This window comes from Onthophagus taurus, chromosome 8 (genome assembly GCF_036711975.1).
Source record: "Onthophagus taurus isolate NC chromosome 8, IU_Otau_3.0, whole genome shotgun sequence".
Classification (NCBI taxonomy): domain Eukaryota; kingdom Metazoa; phylum Arthropoda; class Insecta; order Coleoptera; family Scarabaeidae; genus Onthophagus; species Onthophagus taurus.
In genome coordinates this window covers 4,305,650-4,326,309 of record NC_091973.1, presented here as the reverse complement: position 1 = coordinate 4,326,309, position 20,660 = coordinate 4,305,650, and the positions used below count along the sequence as shown (strand labels likewise).

Genomic DNA, 20,660 nt, shown 5'->3' with positions numbered 1-20,660 from the left:
TTCTACCAGCAGTATTTAGTCTTTTGTAAGCTTCGAGGTCGACTGAGATTATTTCTTCCATCAGATTCAAACAAGATAAGATTGTTCTCACGTGGTTTTACAAAATTCTGGTGGTCGTGATACTAGAGATCTGGCCAAATGGTATCTTACCTCTTGCCAACAGTTCCAAACTACAAACCAACCCAAGGCAAACCAAAACCGACTCAACCCAAGTCGAAGCATTCCAAGTTAAACCAACCCAAGACAAACTTCAAGCAGAGTAGATATTCAAAATTATATTATTATTTTTATCTCAGTATTATTTTTGATTTGTTTGATCTGGTTTTGAGTAAAAGTAAAAAATCTATGTATATGAAATGTGGTGTTATTGTTTACGGAAAACATAGTGGATGACCTCTTTCAGGCATTACTAATTAAGTAGGACATTGTGCGCTGTCAGCTGATTCGACGGCATAATGAACCACAACACCTGATTGATTATCTCGACGTCCATAAAGCAGCGGTGCCAATTTCTGGTTCATTTCAATCGGCTCCGCGGCCGTACATCATAATTACCTCAAAACGGCGACCCCTGCCGTAAATCGGGGGAATTTGTCGAGCAAGAAGGCGGCGGAAAGGGGCCTGCTATAAAACGAAGGGAAAGGTAAATAAATTACCGGGAAGCTGGCTTATTGACCAAGTACAAATCCGGGGGTTAGCTATACCCAGAATGGTATAGTCGGTAAAATATGTCCTTCTCTTTTTGCTTCGGGTCGAGGACCCGGCGTATCGAATGCTGATGATAGCTCCCTCGAATTTCCTCCACCTTCCCATCAACCCCTACACGTCCCTCCTCACCCTTCCAATTCACTTTTTTACCTTAACAAATTGTACAATACGCAACTAGTGGTTTCTGATCAAGTTCGTTTTCGCAAAAAAATTTATGTGAAGCCGTGATATCGACTACTTTACTACTTTCGGGTATGATTTCTTTACACACGACCACGCCCATCCCAACCGATCGGGGTTGAATTTTCGGAAAGATTAGAATCTTTTCCTTCCGAAGACATCAAAAGGGGTAGCAAACGGTTCTATTTCCGGTCCTGTCAAAGAAACGCTTCCGGGCCGGATTCCACCTTTATTACACGTATAAATATTTAACTCTATAAATCTGGTCGGTGTATCTGGGATGCCAAAAAGTTTACCGGGCTGTCTGCGAATATTTAACAAACAACGTGAACACAAACAAGGGGTGAGGGTACGCGGGGAACGATAAACACGTTGAGGCGACTTCGTAAATCCCAAGTCGACGTCCTTTCCCTAGGCACTCATCAAATCGTTGCTTTCTGACCGCAGCGGAAAGATAAAAAAAGTCTTTAATGACCGAATATTACCTCTGCCATCGCAAGATTACTTCCTTGCTTTTACAGCCGCAGGTTATCGACCCACTCAACTCCATCAAGAAAATCGAAATCGACACAATTTATTCTGTAGACTAATCTTTATCTTTACGACAAATGTTTTTTTTTACAAACGAATCTGTTAAATCTCTCAAAAAAAGTAAGAGTAATTAATTCCTTAAGGTAGTAATCCCCTCGACCAGTAAAGATAATCCCGTTTGCAGCGGCCCGTATTTAGATTTAATCCGGCGCCTGGAAAAGAAGGGATTTTAAAATATCGCGCCCGACTCCCACTAAATCACTAAACTTTTCTATTAGATCCAGACATCCCCTATTGTTAGACTCATTCCCTCTCAATACGGAAGCCGCTTTGCACCGCAACGTTATATTTTCGATATAAACTTCCACGTTCACCGTAAATTCTAATTTCAGGTATCTAAAACTTTATTTAATACCGCACTTCCACCGCCCCAGAAGTTTGCATCTGACGCGCATTCTCGATTACGCCCAAATTAACACTCCCGGAGTCGATTTAAGTTTACGCAAACGCTAGACCTAAATCTACTCTACATCTAATTCTAGACCAAAAAACGTTCATAAATTTATCCAAATTTTGGAACAGAAAAAAACGAGATTTTTGCCGTATAAGTGCAATTTTGTTCTTGGCTGAATTTTCAGTTTTGGAGTTTCTGCAAAACAACCATCCTGAACTGCCGAATGTTTTGATGGACGCATTAAAATGACCGACTTGGTTTCAACAAGATGGTGCACCGCCACATAACGCACTGATAATAACTCAGTACCTGGACGGCAGGTTTCTAGAACGATGGATTGGTACAAGTAAGTGTAAGAGTATGTAATGTTGAACTGGTAAGACGATTCTAATTGTGTGTGCATTATTATTATTATTATTGCTGCCGGGCTGATGAGGGCGGCCCCTCTCGTTACCGCGACCTATAAGATCTATTGTAACTTTAGCCCTCCAAAGGTTTAGGGCAAATGTAGGTCCTTAATGAACCTTAGTATTGTCCTGAGGTCTTGAACCTTTATGTCGGTAGGTAACAGGGGAGTTTTACCGAAGACGTTGTGCCTTAGACGGCCTCTGGCGACGCAATTGCACAGTATATGTTCAGCAGTTTCTGACTCGTCGTTGCATAGTCGACAAGTTTGATCCTCAGCTTGTCCAATGTGGAAGAGGTGGTATTTTAGGGGCACATGGCCGGTTAGGTAGCCTGAGAGCGTTCTTAGATCCCCTTTGCTGAGGCATAAAACCTCTTTGGTTTTGTTTTGCGACGGAGTTATCATACTCTTCGCTTGTCTGTGACCTGGAAGTTCTTTCCAGCGTAAGGCTATCTTTGAAGCCTCCCAGTTGTTGATTATTTGTTTTAGGTGGTTTTTTTGTAGTCCACATCCAGGTTGGGGTCCAATGAAGGGCGTGTTTGTTGCCTCTTTGGCCAGCTTGTCGGCCTTCTCATTGCCCTCAATGTTGCTGTGACCTGGAACCCACCATAGGGTAACATCATTGATCTCTGATCAGTGCGGAGCCACACGTGTAGGCCTGAATTGCCTTTAAGGCGGCCCGACTGTCTGTGAAAATGTTTATGGATGCACCTTTTTGTCCCTTCTGTAGGTTCAAAGCGATGCAGAAGTTTATAGCAAGAACTTCTGCTTGGAAAATTGTTAAGTCCGAGCTGAGAGGCAATTTGATGTGGCTATTTGGTCCACTGATGCCCATGCCTACTCCAGATCTTACTGTCTTTGAAGCATCGGTGTACCAGGCTAGGGCTCCTCTTTTTAGTTGAGGCCCTCCTTTCGCCCAATCATCCCTGCTACTAAATATGACTTTATACGGTTGGTTGAAATTGTATTCCGTCGGTATAAGGTCCGTTTTAATTTCAATCAGGTGATTTAGACATGGGTCTTTGAGGATCTCGAGGTGTCCTCTGAGGTTACCCTGCATCAACTTGAGTGAAGAAACTGTTTTCAATTGTGTGTGCATGAAAATGGAAGTAATTTTGCAGTTATTATTAATGCTAATAAGAAAAGTTGCACAGTTTTTGATGCTCCATCACATGCACCTAACAAAAAGTTTGTAAAGAAAGCAAAGCTTCTTTTGACTGCAGCGCCATCTTTATATTTGATTTATACTCTAACAACAACTTCTTATAAAACTAAGATATGTCAACCCATTCCAAAGATACTTGGCGTGGGAGTTTTAATTGAAACACCCTGTATATAGATATATATAATATTGAAAAAATGATTTTAGTAATATTGTGAAAGCAATTTTCCGCTTTTGTACCTTTCATTTTGGGCAAAAAGCGCAAGTATAATTAAGTCAACCAGGAACGAAATTGCGTAAGTAGTTCTTGAAAAGTGAAATGATGCCAAAAAGATTACTTAACATTAACTGGCACTTTCTTCACCATCTCGCCGTTCTATAACGAATTGTTAATGGTGGGGTGTTCAACCGGGCGATGAAGATTTGCTTGTTTATGAACAATTTAGTCGTGTAATAAAATTGGAATGAACTAGTTGATTATTTGAGTTGTATTAAGTGAGAATTTTGTATAAAAGATGTCAGAGGTAATGTGCGTAGGATTATAGTGAAAAGAAACGACCGAAAAAGGGGAAATTTCGTTTCCTTACTTTTCCGATACGAAATTCCATTCGCAACTCGCGTTCCTTCTAATTAAAGCGGAAACTAAGCAAAATAATCCGTTAAATTTTACTTAAGAATTTCCGTCTTCGCGAAATTCTCTTTGTATTTTAAATAGCTAATTAGAACTTTACACGTTATATTAAACTTTTTAACCAATATTTTAAACTATTAACTTATTTAGATTATGGATACTGCGACTGTGGCGGTTACCGAAGACAGAAATAAATCATCAAAATGGTAAGTAATGTTGAAATGTAAAAGGTTAAAATCGACGATTAGTTATTGCAATTCCCTTCGTTCCTTGAGTAATCCATTATGGCACAACGCGTAAAATTTTCTAAGAACCTAGCAGCACTATTCTTCCGGGCTGTTTCATTGTAACCACTTTAAGTACTTAAGCGGAGTTGTAAAGATTCTGCACCTGGTCTGCGCTTATTGTTAATGGTACATAAATTCCCAATGGCACCTTGTGACTGTTGTTATACTTCTTTTTGATGTTCGAGGAGATTCTTTGTATCAACAAGATATTCAAAATTGGTTTATAATCGAAATCCGTTCTACCAGGTCTTTAATTAAGAAATTTATAAGTCTTACTAGTTTCGGCTATATGCCATCTTCAGAGACTGTATAGAACACATTCTAAAAGATCAAAGTAAAAAAATTTCTTTGAAATATTCATAGAAGATATCTTCAAGTTGAGAAAAGGAAGTTAATTGGCAAGGTTAATAAGGTTTCTGTATAGTTGGAATATCGAGTGGGCCTTCCGGGATTATAGGCAAAGTTGGTACTCAATTATTTATAATCACCTCGCGTGTACAAGAAAGGTTACTTCACAAAATATCGAGAGAAAAACATCCAATTAGGGTTGGGGTTAATTAAGCATTGGGAGCTTATGGAATTTCGGATTGGAGCCGGTAATCGAGTTATTAGGGAGAGGGACGTGCGCGGGTGGACGGTCAAGACCAGCCCATTATCAATCTCTAATTGCCGATATCCGTTTTACGACACGCTTTATTCAACGTGTTCGACCCACCAAAGCGGTTCCGGGTTCGCTAATCATTAATTAAGCGGCAACCCGTCACTGTCGGAATTTTTTAATTGATTTCCGAAAAACGTGTTCCGAAATGGGTTCGATCGTTTGCAATTCAATTCGAACCAAATTAACTAAAATTGCCGCGACTATTTGTCGTCGCAACTTCTCCGCAACGGAACGCGCGGTTAATTTATTTGATGATGTTAATTTGGATCCGATCCGGGCGGTAGCCACAAGCGAGATTAAATCATTACATTAACCGTACGAATTTTTTGATGATCAATCCGTTTGATAACGCAGTACTTCAACAATATTAGTTAATTAATTAACTAAATCTATAATAATGTCACACGAATAGGTAATACTACTACAAACAAGTCCTAAAATATTCCCGAGATATTCCAAGAAATATTCCAGAAGAACTGGTCCACAGTAGGCGAAGTCTCTCTTTAGCCCACCATACAATCGCTTGCTGGCTCTTGCCCTACAAATACTGTAACGTTGCTCTCTCGTACTAGCTCATCTGCCGCTTCATTAAAAATCCCAGATCAGAGAAACTCTGTTATCGATTGATACCGCCAAATCTAATGGCATGGATAGCACAATGTCAGTGCTTATAATGTCTTCCGTAACACAAATGCAAAGGAGATAGGCCAAGCAGAACATCCATTGCTAGAGTTGGTATTGTGCTTATCGCACCAAAATTTTCTTATCCAGCTACTTTGTCGATTTCGCGAAAGTTTATTATAACTGAAGTCGCCGGAGGTTCAATTTTTTCCACAAAGACTACGACAATTCCACAAGGATAGTCTAACTTTATGTAAAACTCCTGGCAAATGTCCATTCCATGAGAGGGTTTTGTCATTACTCCTAGATATTTGACTTCAGACTTCACAATTTATCGGACTTTGGATATCCTCGACAAACAGGTTACTTGGACCATAACGACAATGTCATCAGCATAAGCTTGTATTCCTACATCCAACCCGCTATAGTTGCTTCCACTCCCCTGTCAAGAGCAGCTCTTTCAAGAGATTGTGGTATTACGTTGAACGCACCTTCTATATCCAGAAACGCACAAACCAAGATCTCTTTATTCTGGAGCGTTTTGGATACTCTGCCAACCAAGTGAGTCTGCATGAGAAGCTGTAACGAGGATCTTGCACTGCTGGTTGTATCTTTCACTTCCTCACAGAACCTCCTCCAAGACTCTCTTTTTGCCTTACGAATATTTTTGCTGTAATTCGTTAGACCTTGTTTATATTGCTGCCATTCACCTAATGTCTTGGCGCGGTTAAAAGCCTCTTGTCTTTCGGAGCTAAGAGATTCGTTCCACCAGGGTGTACCCCGATTATTACTTTTAGGTAGGCTGAACGAACTGCCATAGAGATCTGTTCCGTGGTTATTTCAGTCTGATCACAGTTCCAAACGGTAACGATGACACTAGTTATCTGCAAGGCAACTCTTAAACATATCCCAATTATGTCTATGATCTGATTATGATCTGGAATCTATAATATTATTAATTTTAGAATAAATAACTTATATTATTGTAACCATAATTAATTTAAAGTACAATTAATAATATCGCGTGTTTGAGAAGTAGAGGGTGTGTGGTGGGGTTTCGTACAAAGGTCGATTCGGAGCAGTGCTTTCGTAAATTAAGGATGACGCGTCGCCCAACCATTCTAATATAACGCCCTGCGGCATTACGTAACTAAATGTTTACCTTGTACTGCCCGGATTAAATTAACAATGGCGTGTGACACGAAAGGGCCAAGAGACCGGAGGCCGTTTTGTTTTCTTCCCTCACAGCTGGTAGTCATTCGTTTTCGTATCCGTCCCGGGCACGTGGCGTACGTCCGACTTTGAACACGTGCCATTTTCGCGATTCGCGAATTGTTCTAATTAATCACGAACCTGAAAAGGTCCTCACGATCGTCGATGTTTTTTAAACTTACCCGAATGAAATAACAAATTGTTCGGGCGTCCATAAATCTTCATGAACCGCGGAAAAATTGATTTCAATCTTAGTATGGGTTTTTGGTCTTCTAGGTCCGTACCCTGTCTCATCAATTATGGGGCTCCACTCATTCCTTAAACCCGACTCCGAACGTAAGTTGACACTCTGCGCGTCTTACCATTCATGTAAATTATTCAATACCCTTTTTACTAGCTTTATCACTCGTCTATATATCATTTTAAATTTCAATTTGTTATTTTATTTTCTATACAGTTGGAATTGTAAATTTCGAAGGAATGGTAATGTTGATTTTCAATGTAAATGATGATTATGTTAATATCGCACCAAACCGAGGGCGGTGGTCGAAAATACCGACACCATTCGCGGCCATAATGCGTGAATTACAATATCATTTCTACCGGTGCGGCCCGCGCACGACCGGAAATAACCGGACCGGCGCGTAATTTAATAATGCCATGTCGAAATCGGGTATAAATTAATATCTAATAATCCGTCGTTTATTATTTCGCAGTTTTGGTTAACCGACCGTGGCCGCGTTGCTCTCCTTTTGTAACCAACCAACGTTTCGTATCGGTATCGGCAATCTATACGATCGTTTGACAAATATAAACGACTTCGCCCCGATTATCACGTTAATTATAGCAGAATGATTATTAGGCAAGTTTAGAATAGGTGGGCTTTATACATATACGTGAAATTACCTTTAAACACTTAACTACATAAATCTCTCTAATACAAATACATATATTGATTGCATGCTTTATTCAGTCATTAAATCGTACTAATTAACCCATAAAACTTTCTTGCCTTTCAAAATTCATGAAGAAAATAAACATAATAATATATATTGAGAAAATGTCAGTTTCAAAATCGAGCACGTAGAGGTGGTGGTGTAAATTTCGGTAGTAGTTAGGCACATCGAACAGTAATTGATATTTACAATCGGAGTCCCTTTTTAGGAGAGTGTAAAAGAAAAGAACGATGCGGGGGTTGTTGAGGTGGGGTAAAAAGTGGGAGGGTTTCATTAAAATTTTAACAAACAGCCCCCGTCGGCAACAAAGAGGACGCTGACATTTCCTTATAGCAATTTGCTTTAATCAAAGGGCGCCGAAACCAAAACGACTCCAAATTGTAACGCGGATTCTTTCGACTGTTGCAGGAAGGACAGGTTCCCTCTAGTTGTCTTGTTTGCGATCAATTTGGCTCTCGTGACGGCCGTAATCACCCTCGCCTGCTGGAAAAAAGACAGCGTTTGCTTGACGGAACGATGTGTTATAACAGGTAAGGAAAACACGCTCTCCCCAAGGACTACAAAGCATAAATGTGTTTCCCCCATAAAAAGATAGTACCTAGTAACCCGATCAATACACCTTTTCGTATTCCGATAACCCCTCAACTTTATATCTTTTACAAAAAAAAATCAAAATTATTTGCCACCCACAGAAACTCTTAATTGGCTTGCAAAGGGTTTCCATAGATGGCACGACTTCGGAACTTTATCCCACCGAGATTTGCAATGTCAACGCCAACACGCAACCCGGTATTTGCTCTCAACATATGTTTGCTTTTAGCTAATGCCGTACATCGTCATTTTCTTTTAATTGCCACCCTTCGTAGTCAACTCATACACGTTGTTTTTTTTTGGTTTTATTCAACCCTAATGAACCTACTCGTTTCATTTTATTTTCTTCCCCCCATTCATTTTAAATTTCAATAATTTACTGCCAACTTAACAATTTATACATCAAAAATACATTAGTATACGTAGTAAAACACGGATTATATTCATCTTTCAGGAAACACATTATGTAGATATTAATAAAACGACAAACATTTCTTCCTTGCTATTTATTAATAAATATGGGACTAGTTTCGAGCTAAATGCCCATCTTCAGCCAAATCTATAGTCAAAATATAGAAAACAAGTACTTACTGTCAAAAAGGTAAATCAATCTTGGTTAAAATTTTATTATAATGCGTTTTAGAAACCGACTTGACTACCTCACTTTTTCAATTCTAAGGAGTCGTGCAAAATATCTAATCCATCACAATTACATGGAGTATGTTAGAAGAGCTGAAAGTAATATGCAATCTGATCCAAAGGTGTTTTGGGCTTTTACTAAGTCTAAGAAGCGTGCGGATGTCATTCCTTCTACGATGTCATGGAATGGAACTGTTGTCGGCGATGGTGTCGGAGTATGCTCATTGTTTGCTGATTTCTTTTCTTCGGTTTTTGTGGATCCTGCTCCAATCCAGCAGAATGTAGATTGTATAGAAATGGATACCCTTCCTTTGAGTCAGATGCAGTTTGACAGGATTGAGGTTGAGGAGGCCCTGATGGGCATCAGGGTTACAGACAGTATAGGTACTGATGGTATTCCATAAATTTTAATCAAGGAATGTTCACACTCTCTGTCCCTTCCTTTAACTATTTTATTTAATGCTTCATTGATAATGGGTGTCTTTCCTTTATTGTGGAAGCGGGCTTTTGTTCTTCCCATTTTTAAATCTGGGGACCGTGGTGCTATATCCGATTACCGCCCCATATCTATTTTGCCAGCATTTGGGAAAGTGTTTGAGGAAGTAGTTCATGCACGTCTATTCTTTGCCCTTAAGTCTAAAATCAATCCTAGACAACATGGTTTTTTGCTGGTCGCTCGGTGGAGAGTAACTTGCTTGAATATACCCAGTATATCTTATCTACTCTGGATGATTTTTGTCAGGTTGATTCAGTTTATACGGATTTTAGTAAAGCTTTCGACCGGGTGGATCACAACTTACTTCTGTTCAAACTAAAGAAGTTTGGTGTTCAGGGAAATCTTTTGCAATGGCTTGCTTCCTATCTGAAGGAGAGATGCCAGATTGTTTCGGTTAATGGTTTTTTCTCTAATCCTGTGTCGGTTCCTTCTGGTGTTCCACAGGGTAGCCATCTGGGCCCTTTACTGTTTAATATTTATGTTAACGACATATTTGACGTCGTTAATTATGCCCAATGTTTAATGTATGCTGACGATTTAAAACTCTTTCTCCGTATCTCCTCACCTCTTGATTGTTCTAAGCTGCAATCTGACTTAAACAATCTACATGCTTTTTGCTTAAATAATCGCCTTTCATTAAACTTATCAAAGTGTAATGTTATTTCCTTCTCTAGGAGGGTGAACACAATCCACTACAATTATAGCGTCGCTGGTGAGAGGTTGCAACGTGTCTCATTTATTAGAGATTTGGGTGTTACATTTGATTATAAATTATTATTTGATAAACATATCGATACTGTTGTCTCCAAAACCTGGCGTATGTTAGGATTTATTATGAGATAACGGTAGCTTTTTCAAACATTGCTGCAATTAGAAATCTCTATTTTGCCTATGTTTACAGCACACTTAATTTCTGCAGCGTCGTTTGGAATCCTCAGTATCTCTCGTATAAATCTAGAATTGAGCGTATTCAATCTAAATTCCTCAAATACCTTTGTTTTAAATTTTCCATTCAATACATTGATTACGAATCAACTTGCACTTCTTTTCGTATGTTAACCCTCAACCAGCGTCGCTTTTGTGGGGATATATTATATTTTTACAAACTTTTGAACAACAAGTGTGATTCTCCAATGCTTGTTGGTTCTATTTGTGTTCACGTTCCTCCGAGATTACTTCGCTTTGATTTTCTATTTATGACACCTACTCCTAGAACCAATGCCTGTCAAAACTCTCCTTTATTGAGAATGGCAAGATCGGCAAATCGTGTTAACATAGATCTGTTTCAGCATTCTTTCTATGCATTTAAAAAACTGCTCTTTGCTGCAGTTGGTGTGTTGCCTCGAGCGTTCATTTGATATTTGATATACGATATATTTATATCACCTAAACTTAGTTTTAGTTTTTTTTCCTTTTCAATCACTTTTGTACCATTAATGTTAATTCATTATTATTATTATTGTGAACTGTAATTCTATTTTATTTGTATACAATTGGTTGTTTGTGGTACAGTATTATTGGGTTCGACCTGTTTCTATACCCACATGAAATAAATAAATAAATAATAACAACATTTATGTTTATCTCGATCGATCTTATAAATTAACACTTTAAAACTATGGATAAAGAACCAAGAAAACAATTAAAACACAAACATTCAGCGTTGTACTTAAAATTGAGGTTATGTTTCAGGTACAGTATTGGTATTATAGTGTGATATTGGTTGCATACTTGCAATGATGACGTCGGGTACGATAATTAATTAACACACCTAAATCCCCAAGTTTTATGCGTATAAATTGAGAATCACCCTGTATATATCCTCCCTTAATATCTTTTGTCTCCATCACCTCTCAAAATCGTACTCAATCCTTATGGAGGAGATTGAGTACGATGTTGAGAGGTGACGGAGACAGAATTATATATAGACAGAATATGTAATTACACCAAAAATATAAGATGAATAAAAAGGAATTTTTTTCAATTGTAGCAAACAGGGTAATATCATCGATGGATCGTACGATTGACCCTTGTGTCGATTTCTATCAGTTTGCGTGCGGTGGGTGGACAAAAAGTAACCCAGTGCCTTATTGGACATCGAGTTGGGATCGAATGGCCGCCCTAAAAGAATCCCTGGTGCAGGATGTGCTACAATTACTGGAACCCGGCGAGCTGTTAGGGGGTGAACCGGCCGCAGTCAAAAAGGCCAGGGTTTTCTATAGGACCTGCATGAACGATACAGGTAACCCTTAGGATCCCCCAGGTTACCCGGGGGTGCCTTTCGACTTTTAAGTTTCTCTAAAGGCCCAACGCGAACTCCGCTGAAGTACGTGACGTGGAACGCGGACAGATAAAGAATTCTGATAAAATTAACTTCTTTGAGGGGGTGCTTCGTACACGTCCCATCAATCACTGGAACGGATCCGGTAATTTGTCATAGGATCTGAAACGTCGTGGGTCTCTTCCTTCCGGTGTATTTTTTTTTCATCAAATATGCCTATTGGATGTATTAAAGAAACAACTCCACTTCCTATTCGCATCACGAACTCTTGTAAGACTTGACACTGCATATTCTACGTGTTACTCATTTTTTCCTTTCAACCTTTTCGAATCCCTTGAAAAATTTCAAATTCTTTTCGGCTTTTCTGTAATTAATTAAGTTCTTAAGAAAAATGTTTTTAACATTTGCTGATTACTTTGGGGACAATTTGTAATTAAGTAATTAGCGGGGAAAAACTTTTAATGAAATTATAAGTATTTTCTAATCTTTTTTAAGACAAGAAGATGATCAGAGATAAAATGAAATAGGTTTTATGTAAATTAGAAACCGTTAATTACAAAGGTGTAATTTGTAATAATTAATTCCAAGTTAATTAAAGACTTTATAACAAGTTGAATAATAAATGAATTGGTTAGGCGACGTGGCCACCGCCGAAATCAAGGCTCGCCGAATCTTAAGCGAAACAAAGTGAGCATTATTAATTAGTTAATAAAACTCAAAGGCTAATATCCGCATTCGAATTAGAATCGGGGGAGTTTTCCGAGTGGCACAACACCGGGAATTTAATCGGATTAAGGCAGAAACTTGTCCGAGGGGGTTGCGAAATTACGAGGCGACCGGAAATCTGATCGCGAGCTATTTATCAATTATTAATATCAACAATTATTCACGTCATCCAGACGTTATTAATCTTACACACGGTCTCTCTCCAATAGAAGTTTCTGAAACAGCCACGCGACGTATGAGAAGAGCGCTCGCCAACATAGGACTTCCGGCTCACCCATTAAACACAACAACCCTCGACTGGCTGTACGTAATTGCCAATATTAGAAGATCACTTGGATTTCATCTATTATTCGCCTTCGCCGTCAACGTACATGTTCGTAATTCCACGGTTCATCAAATGACCGTAAGTTCCTATCGTTTCTGACCTCCATCAACGCAATCTCCCTCGGGAAAAACCACCGATATCTTTCAATAATCTTTTTTTGTCTTCAATTCTAACAAAATTAAATGCCTTAAATTAAATTAATTAATTATCGTACCCGACGTCATCATTGCAAGTATGCAACCAATATCACAATATTGGTATTATAATATGTAAATCGCGTATTGTGTTGCATACTTCGGGTATGATAACTAATTAACACATTGTATTTTATTTCGGATACAATTATAATGGAGTTTTAGCTTTCGCAAGCATCTGTGGGTTTCCCAGAAAAGCTTCTTCTCGAGCCAATAAAATATAAAGATGCGATAGACTACTACAAGACGTTCATAACAAGAAGCATCGAAGCGTATACAGGAGAAATTGTCGGTTCGATGGAGTTCGCGGAGGATGTAGTGAAAATAAGTGGGAGTTTGGCCCAGGTAAGAGATTTGTAGAGGTCACTATGAGCGTATTAATCATAATTCGACTCGTATTAGCCGACGGCAAGGTATTTTTTTTTGTCGCGACGCTCCGCTATGCAAATTTGTCGATAAATCATCGACGTTGTACGTAAAAGTAGGCGGATGAACACATTGTAAATCAGGGTTATGTTTAGGCCATGACCCCGGCTGATACACGGTCCAGCGCCGGACGCAAGTTGTATGAATTTAATCTCCAACAACTCGCCAGAGGACCCAACTTCAACAGCCCAACATGGCGAACGGTAAGGTTGTTAATCGTTACTGCTCTCTCTAAAATTGCTCAAAACTCTATTTGGCCAATTAAAATAATAAATTTTCAGCAAAAATATTTTTAAAAGCCAACATGAATGATTTATAGTGGTGTTTTCGTAAGCTCGACTTTTCTTTCGTTTATTTTTACCAACTCACGTGTGATTCTGACAATTTAATTAAGCCAGGAATTTAAAAATTTTAACCTCGCCAAATTAATCACGATCATTTCCAGATAAACTGGACGAGATACTTCGATATACTATTTGAGAACGTGAATATAACGCTAAACGCGACCACCGACACCGTCCTAATCTACGATTTACCTTACCTAGAGCGATTAAGCGAAATATTGCATAACGCGAATGAAAGGACACTTGGTAAACATTAAATTCTAATTATTTCCAGTAAACGTTTTCGTACGCCTCTAATTGTTTTAGCCAGATATTTATGGTGGACCACCTTTGCCAAATTCCCTCCGGTTACCACCGAGTTGCAAAAGCTCTCGGCCGAATTTTCCGAAAAAATTCACAAACTTCGTATACCCAAGTGGAGAATCTGCACTCAAAATCTAATGAATAATTTCGGATACGCCATCAGCTACCTCTACATCAAAACGAAATTCGACGATTTAAACAAAACAAAAGCTTTGGAAATACTCGAAGCCATCAAAGAAGCATTCAGGGGCAATGTTCAAAGCGAAAACTGGATGGACACCATAACTAGAAAGAGAGCTTTAGAAAAACTAGATCATATGAGATCTTTCGTTGGATATCCTCAATGGGTTATGAATATTTCTCAACTAGATCATCACTATAAAAATGTACGTAAGACTTTTTTATCAACTTATTATATTTTACGCGAAACTGGTAAGATCACGAAACATAAACCATTTTGTTCGACAAAAAAAAACAGTACTAAACTAAATAGTGTCCGTACTCGTCTCACTCCTTTGATGTGGACGAGAAGTGGTGCAATACCTTTCGGCGTTATTTCATGTCCTAGGAAATCGATAGTGGTGGAACTGACTTGGTACTTTCGTCCATCAAAAGTGGTCTATTAAGTTCGTAATATTAAATTTTGGGATGAAAAATACACTATAAATTCACATTTTTTGTAATGAATATTTAACGATTAATTAAGATTAATTAAGGAAGTAAACAAATTTTGCACTAAAACTGAATCTGTATATAAATTAATGTGGCATGGATTCGGAATGCCATTTTTGAGTCAACACCTCAAATCATACATATCATCAACGCAACATAATATCATATCATGATATAAACTAGATTCCTCGTGGTCTTGATGATCGTGATATTTGGGGCGGCCGACGTCTTCGAAGTCGGCCGAGGGTGTTTTATATACGCAACATGCTATGTATTAGGATTCACAAAGTTTTGGTATTATCGAGGTGTATCTAACATTCTAAATTGGCAGAAAATGTTTGGAAGTATTCTGACCAACCTCAAAACTCCAAGAAGCAGTCTGAAATTTCACTGGCCAAGTATATTATTGCACTGGTTGAGTATCACCATCATCAAGACTACAAGAAGACCACAAGAATATCCTTCAAAAGCCCTTTTTGGCTTTTGTAAGTAAACCAGGTTCCTCGTGGTCTTGATGATTGTAATATTTGGGGCGGCCGACGTCTTCGAAGTCGGCCGAGGTTGTTTTATTTACACGCAACATGCTATGTATTAGGATTCACAAAGTTTTGGTATTATCGAGGTCCATCCAACATTCTAAATTGGCAGAAAATGTTTGGAAGTATTCTAACCAACCTCAAAACTCCAAGAAGCAGTCTGAAATTACACTGACCAAGTATATTATTGCACTGGTTGAGTATCACCATCATCAAGACTACAAGAAGACCAGAAGAAAGTCCTTCAAAAGTCCTTTTTGGCTTTTGTAAGTAAACCAGGTTCATCGTGGTCTTGATGATCGTAATATTTGGGGCGGCCGACGTCTTCGAAGTCGGCCGAGGTTGTTTTATTTACACGCAACATGCTATGTATTAGGATCCACAAAGTTTTGGTATTATCGAGGTCTATCTAACATTCTAAATTGGCAGAAAATGTTTGGAAGTATTCGGACCAACCTCAAAACTCCAAAAAGTAGTTTGAAATTACACTTGCCAAGTATATTATTGCACTGGTTGAGTATCACCATCATCAAGACTACTAGAAGACCACAAGAATATCCTTCAAAAGACCTTTTAGGCTTTTGTAAGTAAACCAGGTTCCTCGTGGTCTTGATGATAGTAATATTTGGGGCGGCCGACGTCTTCGAAGTCGGCCGAGGTTGTTTTATTTACACGCAACATGCTATGTATTAGGATCCACAAAGTTTTGGTATTATCGAGGTCCATCCAACATTCTAAATTGGCAGAAAATGTTTGGAAGTATTCTAACCAACCTCAAAACTCCAAGAAGTAGTCTGAAATTACATTGGTCAAGTATATTATTGCACTGATTGTTTGTGATAGCTAATCTCTCGTTTCATTTTCACATACGACCTCGGCCGACTTCGAAGACGTCGGCCGCCTCCAAGTATCACCATCATCAAGACTACAAGAAGACCACAAGAAAGACCTTCAAAAGTCCTTTTTGGCTTTTGTAAGTAAACCAGGTTCCTCGTGGTCTTGATGATTGTAATATTTGGGGCGGCCGACGTCTTCGAAGTCGGCCGAGGTTGTTTTATTTACACGCAACATGCTATGTATTAGGATTCACAAAGTTTTGGTATTATCGAGGTCCATCCAACATTCTAAATTGGCAGAAAATGTTTGGAAGTATTCTAACCAACCTCAAAACTCCAAGAAGCAGTCTGAAATTACACTGGCCAAGTATATTATTGCACTGGTTGAGTATCACCATCATCAAGACTACAAGAAGACCACAAGAATATCCTTCAAAAGTCCTTTTTGGCTTTTGTAAGTACACCAGGTTCCTCGTGGTCTTGATGATCGTGATATTTGGGGCGACCGACGTCTTCGAAGTCGGCCGAGGTTGTTTTATTTAAACGCAACATGCTATGTATTAGGATCCACAAAGTTTTGGTATTATCGAGGTCCATCCAACATTCTAAATTGGCAGAAAATGTTTGGAAGTATTCTGACCAACCTCAAAACTCCAAGAAGTAGTCTGAAATTACACTGACCAAGTATATTATTGCACTGGTTGAGTATCACCATCATCAAGACTACAAAAAGACCACAAGAAAGTCCTTGTTGATCGTCATATTTGTCTTGAAGTCTGCTCACGCAATGTGTATTAAAGCTATGTATTAAGGTTCACAAAGTTTTGGTATTCTCGAGTTCTGATGCCGGAGGTGTTAAGTTATATGTTTAAAAATTTCGAAGAATTTTGTTTGTAAAATTAATGGAAGAAATTTTTTCAGGTGGAAGTAATAAATGGTGATAAGCTGACCACATTTTTAAACATACGAGAGTCGAGTGCAATTTCGCACCTTGAAAAGCTACGGAAAATTGTGAATCGTAATAGGTATATACGAGGATGAAACGTATTTAGGTTAAAAAAAAGTGAGAGGTTCCGTTTTCTAGGTGGATGGCTCCGACCACGGTGAATGCGTTTTACTCATACGACCAAAACTTAGTTAGTAAGTTCTCGCCTACACTTTTGATTAGTCGCCCTTTTTGATAACGCGTCCGTTTCAGATGTGCCAGTTGGAATTCTACGTCCGCCTTTTTTCGACAACGGGATAGAGTACGTCCAAGCAAGTTAGTTAATTAAGTTAAAGTACGATTTGCAGCGCAATGGATTACGGTGCAGTCGGTGGCATAATGGGGCACGAAATCACTCACGGATTCGACGATAGAGGGCGTCGATTCGACCAAAAAGGGAATTTAAAGAACTGGTGGACGAACGAAACTCTAAGCAAGTACCGGGATCGCGTAGAATGCGTAATTAAACAGTACAATCAGTATTGGATGCCGGAATTGGGACGCGACTTCAAGGTAAGCCCAAAATTCCATTCGTATAAACTGGGAGAAGTAATCCTGATTCAAGTTTTGAAAGCGCGATGTAAATAGATACATCGAGCAGCTTTTACGAAAATGATCCCCCGGCGGGGGATGTTTTATGTATTTTCGCTTGCTCGCTCGAAATCCCATCGTTAAAACTACCCCTATCGTTCGCGCAACGGCGCATTAACGGTCGAACTTATTTTTATACGTCGCCACCAAAAAAAAAATCTACTCGCCATCCATCAAAACTAACAGAAAAGGAAAACAGCTATTTTTTATCATTCCACGTTCTTCTCCTTTTTCGGTGATTGAATTAGTCCATTACATCACACTCTTTTCCGCACTTAAACCAATTCCCTTTTAAAAAAGTTTACTGTACAAGTTAAAAAGTTAAAAAGCCAATTTGTTGTTAAAAAAAAGCTATGAAAGCTCTTTGTTGAAACTGTTATCTGGCGATCGATAAAATTTCTATACTTTTCAAGCTGTCCGATCAGTAGTTGTACCAGCTAACATGAATATCAATTACTGTCATCGACAGTTCCGAACACGAAGCGTCGGCTTTTGCTCGGATTTCAATACGAACGGGGGGGGACCCGCGTCAATCATTATTAATAAACAGCGGTCTAATCGCGTTTCCGGACGAATCGCGTGGGCTAATTGACTTTTTCAGGTGGACGGGACTAAGACGAAGGAAGAGAACGTGGCGGATAACGAAGGGATTCGAGTAGCCTTCAAAGCGTACAAGGACAAGAGAAAGAGAAGGGGTCTCATCTTGCCGGGGATGCCAAATTTCGACGAGAACCGGCTGTTCTTTCTCGCCTACGCACAGGTTTTAGATCCAAACTTGACTATATCGAACCGGGTTTGAGTTAAGTTTCTTACAGAACTGGTGCGGTACCATCACGCCGCAGGGTCTTAGAAATCGACTAGCCGTCGGCAAGCACAGCCCAAATCGAATAAGAGTTCTAGGCACTTTGGCAAATTCAGTGGAATTCGCAGACGTCTGGAACTGTCCTACGGGAAGTCCCATGAATCCTATAAACAAATGCGTCTTGTGGTGAACGGTCTCGCTAAATAAATCGACAAACTTCCTTCTTGAAACTACACTATTTCTTTTACTACGCTCGTTAAGCGGTAGTTGAAGCAATAGAAACTAAGTTTATTCTTGTAAATAATGTGATATATTTTTTTTGAATAAAATTTACAAAATTTAATGTCTTAATAATTTAGTAGTCTTATTAATTTACGTCATCATTACAAGTATGCAACCAATATCGCAGTATTTTTATTGCAATACGCGATTTGCGTATGATGCGTATTGCGCTGTGATATTGGTTGCATACTTGCAATGATGACGTCGGGTACGATAATTAATTAACACACTGTACTTGGCCAGTGTAATTTCAGACTGCTTCTTGGAGTTTTCATTGGTCAGTATACTTCCAAACATATTCTTACAATTTAGATTGTTGGATAGGCCTCGAGAATACCAAAACGTTGTGGATCCTAACACATAGCATATTGCGTGTAAATAAAACAACCTCGGCCGACTTCGAAGACGTCGGCCGCCCCAAATATCACGGTTATCAAGACCACGAGGAAACTGGTTTGAAACTACTAAAAAACAGTTGAATACAGATTACATTATTAATTCTAATAATAAATATACCGCCTTCAAGGTATAGCTACCACCAGTGGTATAAAGCCAGCAGATTTTGAAGCTACAAATGAGCAGTTCTTAAATATTCTGACGGAAATAAATGACTATTTTATAAAGATTTGTCAAAATATTGATAACAATGTTGGTCACCACCTAAATATTGATTATCAACCGTCAGTGGGACACACTTTCTCATTGTATTTAACGGACGCATTTAATAAACACATCCTTCACTGATAGCGGTTTTCCGGATGAGTTAAAAAAGACAGTAATAATCCCAATCTATAGAAAAGGAGACAAGTCCTGCTATGATAATTATCGTCCAATAGCACTTATATCGAATCTTGCAAAAATTTATGAGAAGCTTGTACACAACAGAATTATAAATTATTTAAATAAATATAATATTGCACGAGAATCAAAATGGTTTTCGGAAGGGAAGATCCACCGAACATGCGATGTTTCAACTGTTGGAAAATATCATCTTGGGATTAAATGAAAAACAGGCCACAACAGCATTGTTCATGGATCTTACAAAAGCCTTTACATCACTCAATCCTTTTGACCAAGTTGGAAAGACTTGGCTTTAGAGGTGTTAGCTTTTCATGGAGGAAATCCTATCTATCAGGGAGGTTACAATGTGTAATTGCCCACAATGAACAGGGAGCAGAAATAAGATCAGTTTGGAGAGAAGTCAAGCTGGGAGTAGCTCAGGGTTCCATATTGGATCCTCTATTGTTCCTCCTGTATGTGAATAACTTACCATGTGTAACGAACAACATTACGATAATGTTTGCGGATGACACAACGACTGTGGTGTGGTGTAGCACTGATTATGAAATCCAGAAATCACTTACTGTGGATCTGAATAAACTTGCGGATTGGTTTGAAGCGCACAACATAAAGTTAAGTACAAAAAAAGACGAAAATTGTTAATTATCATTTATGCTCTGACCAGATCAAGGCGAAGTATCGGGATACTGAGGTTGCCAATGTTGAAGATATTTCGTTTCTGGGTTGGAAAATGGATCCTGGACTGTCTTGGACCAAGCATATTGATTTCCTTGCTGGCAAGATCAGTCATTTCTCCTATGCCATTCGGATTATTTCCAGATCAGCTGGCATTGAGGCAGCATTAAGTGCCTATTATGCTTATGTGGAAAAAAGTTGTTCCAGGGATAGGACCAGGTTGTATTAAAACGGCAATTTTCTTATTTCCCCAATATTTCGCTTTATATTAAAGCTTCCTCAAGGGTGAGGTTACAAATTGCGAAGAAACAAGCAAAACACAAAAATTTAACTGCGAACGGTTCGA

The 20,660-nt window shown here is 38.8% G+C and overlaps 1 protein-coding gene across 1 annotated transcript; it reads left to right on the top strand.

Annotated features, from left to right (window-relative positions):
* Window positions 1-3,901: 3,901 nt before the first annotated feature.
* Window positions 3,902-18,899, top strand: LOC111425517 (endothelin-converting enzyme homolog). Its single transcript, XM_071198666.1, has 15 exons — window positions 3,902-3,965; window positions 4,223-4,278; window positions 8,218-8,339; window positions 11,526-11,777; window positions 12,752-12,945; window positions 13,227-13,406; window positions 13,583-13,690; window positions 13,933-14,077; window positions 14,138-14,520; window positions 17,100-17,203; window positions 17,263-17,318; window positions 17,377-17,425; window positions 17,472-17,676; window positions 18,356-18,514; window positions 18,570-18,899. Exons 1-15 carry the CDS (start codon window positions 3,957-3,959, stop codon window positions 18,744-18,746), a joined length of 2,199 nt encoding a protein of 732 aa, XP_071054767.1. The 5' UTR covers window positions 3,902-3,956; the 3' UTR covers window positions 18,747-18,899.
* Window positions 18,900-20,660: the final 1,761 nt, after the last annotated feature.